Raw genomic sequence first — 6912 nt, 5'->3', positions numbered from 1 at the left:
GCATCTTGGAAAACAGCCCTATTCTTGGTTCTTCCTTTTATTTTCCTAAGCTTCCCCTGTTTTTCATCCTGCCTGCGGGGAGTCTCGACCTGCTGGCTGGCTCAGCGCACAGGAGGAAAGCTGGTCTGGCTGTGATTGACAGGGCCATGGTGTCCTGTCAGGGAGGCTGTGCTTTAGAAACAAAATTGCTTTGGGAAATTGCAAAAAGATAGCTTCTAGTGAACTAAGCTGAAAGTGCCTTTCAAACATAGGGATGCGCATCCTTTTCTGTCCCTTTTCCTTCCATTATTCATCTGCATTCTCATGGGATTGCAGAGAGGTCTCTTTTCCTGGTCTATGATTTTCTTCCTTCTCTCCCCTCTCCCTGTCTTTCACCACTGAAGCATCTCAGCAATGCCAGGAGGCTGGTATGCCCCGGAGGGTAAGAATAGCCTACAATGGCAGAGATAACTCCTGCTGTTGTTTGTCTGCTTGCAGTTGTCTGGACAGAAGATCCACACAAGAGGTAGGAGCAAATGGACCTGAGAAGCTAGAGCTTTAGCAAGACGAAGTGTTAAAGCCTTAAGATTATTTATTTCAGCATCCCAAACTAACAGTTAGATCATCAAAATAATGATCCATACGTCCTTGTGTCTAAGTTGCTCATTTCCATTCTTTACCCTTAAAATTAATTTTCTTTTTTGTTTTCTTTCTTCCCTGTCTAGGTCTCATCTCCTTTGGAAATGCCAAAATCGTTAGGACATCAGAAGCTGGAGGTATTGTGAGACTGTTCAAAGATGGAACACTGGGACTCGCTGGGATTTTTGATTGTCACACTCAACTATAACGTGACTATTGTCGGTAAGTACTTTAAAAGAGCCTCTTCTTTCTTTAGCTGCTCTGTATCCTGAAGCCACCCAAATGTCCTACTGATAATTTCTAGCTACACCTCTGTGATCCTTATAATAAGAAGCTGTTCTTTAGATAAATGATATGAGTGGTTAATGTCTTTCTTTTCTTGTTAAACAGATTCCTGCTCCTTCTCTCATAGAGTTTTTTTTCCTGAAGTTTATGCACAGTATTCTGACAGGGTTTTTAAATTTGGCTGCTCTTGGTGCCTGAGTTTCCAGTCAGCTCTAATGGCTGCTGTAGGTATCATGGTGAAAACACACAGGAGTAATGCTTTAATTTATACCACAGAAAGTGAATGTATGCAATAGCTTTAGCAGTAAACTAAAAAGTTTAAAGGGCAAAAAAACCCCTCTCTTTTACAGGCAGAAGTTTTTGGCTTATTCCAGTTGTGGTTAATTACCATTGCTTTTCAGGCTTTATAAATGAACAAAGTTCACATGATTTAAGTTCACATGATTTAAAAGAAATACAATTGTTTTTTCCTCAGCGGTCACCTGAGCACTTCCCCGTTTTCCTCCATATTTAAATAAGACACTGTTCTTTTTCATGGGCTACTTTGGGCAAAGTGTGAGCCAGAGAAAAACTTTCAAGGGCCTTTCAAAGACCCTTTGCCTCCATTCATGGACAGCTGCTGTAGTTTGTGCTGTGCATTGCAGGGAATATTCAACTAAGGCGCAGGGGAGGGGGGTGAAGGGGCTTGTTCTTGTATGTTCAATCAAGACTGAGTCATTAGGAAAGGTGATATGTGGAGGGGTTATCTCTAAAATGTATGTCATACTAAACTACTTCCTAAGGAGCCATTGATTTTTCTTAAGCAGCACTCCCTATTGTACATGTTCTAATTAAAAATTGATAGTGAAATAGCATGTAGTATTTTGAACTTAATTAACTAATGTGCTTCAAGCACTTTGAGGTCCTTGCAGGGAAAAAATGCTACCTAAGGATGAAACATTGCTTACAAAAGGTTACTGATTCTGTGCAGATGTTTTTTTTCTATTGACCCACACAATGTTGGAAAGAGAGTACCAGTACAGCCTATCACCAAAATGCAGGAAGCTGAAAGCACAGCAAAGCCACCACTAAAGTTCAGATGATTAAAGGTAAAATGAAAAAGCTTCAATTAATTTATGGTTAAACAATATATTATTTTGCTGGGAGCAGCAATTTTTTTCTGATCATTTCTCATATGGCTTCTATATCCTTAACCTTATTGCAGCTGAAGTTTTTCCACTTCAGGGTGCAGTTTTACTGTTCTAGCCCATAATCAGCCTACTTGCCACAAATGGTTTGTATCGGGCATTTAAACTCCATGTCCAGTGCAACAGCAGCTATCATACAGTGTTGAGCAAATGTTTGAGTATTTTAATATTCACACCCACTACAGGGAAATAGCTTTATGGAAAGCAGAAAAGAATGTTATTCAAGACAATACCTGTAAATAATCATATACTTTATAAGAAAAAATGCTTTGGGATCTGGATTTTTAAAAAGCCTTTAGAATGTGTATTGGTGTTGTTTCTCAAACTGCCTTTAAAACCTTGTCTGCATGTGAGATGTGCAATCACTATTAATGACTTGAGATTTTCAGTGCATTTCTCAGTCATTAACTCCATATAATGTTCTTCTTTCAAGTCACTGACTCTTGCTGTTTGTCTATAGTTACAACTGGCTTTTTAACCATTCCTTAAAGCACAGAATTAATCTTATCACTCTTCCCTGTTTTGTGTGCTTGCTTTTTGTTCATAAGTGTTTAGGTTTTTTCCACTTACCTTGGCACATTTTAAAAATATGTGAAATTAAGGCAGCAGATTATTAAATTAAATTAATTATATTGGGAGCTTGTGACAGGACTCAAAAGGAAACTTGAGAAATCCAAGCACTAAACTTAAGATGTTTTTTTCCATGCATTTCTACAGAGTAAATTTTCAATTTGTTGGCAGTGTATCTTTAGGCCTTCTTGTCTTGTCCAAAAAAAAAAAAAAAAAGATTTTTTTCTCCTATTTTCTTTTTTTTTTTTTCCTTTTTTTTTTAATGAATAAGTTTGTTGGTAATACAGCAGTGTGTGTGTAACTACAAAAAAAAACCAACCCTTTTTATAAGAACCTACTTCATCCAAAGTCCTCCAAGAAACTGTAATGAACAATATAGTCTCATTCAAAAGATATGATACATTGTGTACCAATGTCTGATCTTTCAGTGTTATTGTAATGCAATAAGTGTAAGGCCTGATCTTTCCAATCAAAGTGGATGAGACCAAGCCCTACAATCATAAGAAAGAACTCAGGGAAAGATGAAGTAAGCAATGTATGAAATGCCAAGCTTGTAAGGCTTCACTTGGTCTTGGTATCAAGACAGAAGGGAGCTTTTGGTCTGAATGGAGAGAGAAGCTGCTCACCAATGTTGGAAGATGTGATCAAGGTGAGGCAACTAAAGAAACAGCAGAGAGCAATGACTGGGCTACACATGTACACACATAGATGTACATTTGTAGGACATCTTTCATATGTTTCCTCATAGCACTTGTTAACTAGCTCACTAGTACCTGCCAGTCTAGACACAACAGAGATATTTTCTTTACTGTAGTAAAATTTACATACAATTTCATGACCAAGACCAAGAACAAATACTATGTCATGGAACAATGTTGTGTATGTAGAAGTTTCATACTGTGTTAGCTGATCTATATTATCAAAATTGGACAAAATTTGGGTGTGGAGGTATGAACCCAACAGCAAGGAAGAACTGTAAATGAAATGGGATTAACTTAATTGTGAACTCTTTTTATTAGATTTGGACATATTCAGAGTGGTTTTCATTAGGCTGAGGTTTGCATTGGCATGGATTATTGTACGTCAAACTCCTACACTGTCGAGTCTAGATGAAGGTTGTGGAATGAGTCACCTAACACGTTTTCGCACAACTTTCAGACCAAGTCCAAACACAACTCAAGAGGAGTTATTAAGGAGGATTACAGAGGCTAGTTCTTGTCCTGGGTTCAGCAGTAGCAGTCATGTTTTTTCCTTTGTGTTAACTGGTGCAGTGCTGTGTTTTGACTTCTAGTTTTGAGAACAGCGTTGGTGAAGCCGATGTTTTCGGTTGTTGCTAAGTGATGTTTACCCTGACCAAGGACTTTGTGAGGCTCATGCTCTGCCAGGGAGGAGGGGAAGCTGTGAGGAAGCAGAGACGGGGCGCCTGACCCGGGCTAGCCGGGGAGGTATTCCATACCACAGCACGTCATGCCCGGGGTGGGGGGTAACTGGGAGTTGCCCGGAAGGACAGGGGCTTCCGGGTGGAACTCGTTTTCTTGGCCGGTGGTATCGTATTCTCTTCCCTTGTTATTTTCCCTTATCATTGTTTTAGCTGATAGTAGCGGTGGTGATTTGTTGCTGGACTGTTCTTGTCTCAACCCGTAGGAGTTGCACTCTCTCGATCCTCCTCCCCGTTCCTCCGGGAGCGGGGAAGGGGAGAGCCCCGGTGCAGGGAGGGGGGGGAGACGAACACGGACCTTGATTGTTGTCAGCTTGGCACCACTCACTGGGAGTGAGTGAACAAGTTACCTGACTGGGTTTAAACCACGACAGTTCTTCAAATGTTTTGCGTAGAGAGAGCATATCACTGTCATACATGCCTTCCTTTCAATCTCAGTGCTCTGACTCTTTTTCTTACCTTTTTTCCCTTCTAGGAAAGATCTGGCTAATGTTAGTAATTATGCTGCGAATGGCAGTGGTAGTATTAGCAGGCTATCCACTCTACCAAGACGAGCAGGAGCGCTTTGTCTGCAACACCCTCCAACCAGGATGCTCCAATGTTTGCTATGACTTTTTCTCTCCTGTTTCTCACTTTAGATTCTGGCTCATTCAGACTGTGTCTATCCTGCTACCTTATGCTGCATTCAGCATTTATGTTCTGCACAAAGTAGCTAGGTACATTGTAAAAATGCACTGTTTGGCACATGGATGCAAAGAGAATAAGGGTTTATCAAGCCCCAAAGACCTGAAAGAGCTCTGTAGAAGTGTTGTTGTCAGTAAATTGGATTGTGGTGCAGACAGCCTAAGTGTCCTTGATTTTTCTGGGGCATATACTGTTCATCTTCTTTTTAGGACACTACTTGAGGCTGCCTTTGCAGCTGTGCAATATTTTCTCTTTGGATTTTTTGTTCCTGAGCGCTTTTCCTGCTACCATTCACCTTGCACAAGCGCGGTTGAGTGTTATATCTCTCGGCCCACTGAGAAATCCATCATGATGATTTTCATCTGGGGACTCAGCAGCCTAACCTTTCTGCTTAGCCTTGCCGATCTTTGCTGTGCTCTCCACAGAATGACAGTAAGAAACCAAAAGAACAAGATGCTGGCAAACCTGCATAAAGAGAATGAGTGCATTTTACACCTTACCCCAGTACAGCATGGTAGCTCTTCTCCACCGCAAAATCAGGACCATCCAGTATCAAATAGCAGCCAGACCAGTGATGGCTCCTGCTCACTTCTCTCTGAAGAGGAAGAAGAGGCTGCTCTTCATCCAGAAGTGGTCTCTCAGCAAAATGCTAGCACTAACCTTAACAGCGACAGCAATAAGCCTTGTATACCAGGAGATCTTGCTGTTAAAGAAGATAGCGCTGAAGAACCCTTGTGCGCTGGTGACCACCAAGGAACTACATGTGGGCAAGTGAGACCCACGCTTCAGCAAGACTTCATTAAAGATACTGCCCTGACTTTGAGACCTCAGATCAAGTCTCACCTTGGAGTTTCTTCCTCTGTAGTTCAGAGTAAGCTTTTAGGATACTACCCTTCAGCTGAGCTAAAAACTTCTGATGCACAATCAAATTACAGCAGTACTAGTTGTTTGAGGTCAAAAAAGTCAGAATGGGTGTAAAGCCCTGAGCAACCATTGGCCTGTGAACCTGGCAGAACAAGTCATTGCATCGCTGACAAGGTTTCAGGTAGTTTCAGCTAGATCCCTCAGCTGTGGTTATGCTGCAGAGACATTCTACTGTGGTGTGTTCCTCCACTGATGAGGAAGCAAAAACCTTGGACTGGCGTTTGAATGATATTACATTAAGGGAACTGTTCTTTGAAAAATGTAACACATTTTTGTTTTTCTGAGTGTGACTTCAAAAAGCTGTTGCCTGTCACTGATGTGACTGACCTGGTTTTCCCGCAGTACTTGTGAACACTTGTTTACCCTGACCTTGTTTTATTGCAAAAGATTGAGCTTATGAAAGATGTGACTTTTAAACACAGTTGTACATTGTCTGCTCTCACAAGGTTAATTTGTCTCCTCATACTATATTCTCAAAGCCCTGAAGAAAGGATATTCAAGCAAGAAGAGTAGACAGTGAATAAAATAAAAACACACTGTCTGTAGCAAAGTGTTAATGTGTAAAAAACCCCCGTATCTTACTGATTGTTAGCAATGCCATGGAAATACCTTTCTCTGCCTTTCCCTGGTGTTAGCTGGCCCAGTCTGGTCACATTTTATTTATTCAACTCTAATAGCCTCCCAAGCAAGGTTGCTTCACCCAGATTACCTGTTGGGAATAGTCCTGCGCTTGAGAATTGCTCAGGAGAGAACTAGGTGGGTGTCAGCCAGAAGGGTATCAGAGAGTGCTCCAGCAGCTTGGCAGTGCAGGGGCCTAAGCACCAGTGCCCATGTCCTGGCACTATTTACTGTGTGCTCACGTAGATGTACAACTGACACATCTACAAGGTTTTATGTGTCTCGGTCTGAAACAGTCACACTTGGATCTTGATTTCAGTAGGAGGAATGAGTCACCTGACCTCATTTAGGCATCTCTGAAGGTAAGGTGAATCACTTTCTGCATATACCTACTTCTCCCACAACATGATTATGTCAGATCTGGGCTTGGGGAAAATGGTTCCTACCCTGAAAGAAGGATACAGTGGCAATGTTTGTGTCAAAGTTCTCACCCTCTTCGTCTGACAGACTTCTTATGCTAACCATTTGAAAATGTTTCTAAATTGAGTGAGTCACAGAAGATTTTATTACTGTCATGCTTTGTGCTTT

The 6912-nt window shown here is 41.2% G+C and overlaps 1 protein-coding gene across 1 annotated transcript; it reads left to right on the top strand.

Moving 5' to 3' along the window:
- Positions 1-776: 776 nt before the first annotated feature.
- GJD4 (gap junction protein delta 4) lies at positions 777-5760 on the top strand. The gene is made up of 2 exons (XM_061467983.1): positions 777-840; positions 4574-5760. Exons 1-2 carry the CDS (start codon positions 777-779, stop codon positions 5758-5760), a joined length of 1251 nt encoding a protein of 416 aa, XP_061323967.1.
- Positions 5761-6912: the final 1152 nt, after the last annotated feature.

Source organism: Pezoporus flaviventris, unplaced genomic scaffold (assembly GCF_033815535.1).
Source record: "Pezoporus flaviventris isolate CSIRO_AGI_PZ_B2104156 unplaced genomic scaffold, CSIRO_AGI_Pfla_v1 ptg000047l, whole genome shotgun sequence".
Classification (NCBI taxonomy): domain Eukaryota; kingdom Metazoa; phylum Chordata; class Aves; order Psittaciformes; family Psittacidae; genus Pezoporus; species Pezoporus flaviventris.
Note: the sequence above shows the minus strand (reverse complement) of the source record. Positions and strands in the feature narration are given on the sequence as shown.

Excerpts from the sequence above, each read along its gene's own strand:
- GJD4 (XM_061467983.1), top strand. The coding sequence starts at position 777 with ATGGAACACTGGGACTCGCTGGGATTTTTGATTGTCACACTCAACTAT. Across the intron at positions 841-4,573 it reads CTATAACGTGACTATTGTCG|GAAAGATCTGGCTAATGTTA; the intron begins GTAAGTACTTTA and ends TTTCCCTTCTAG.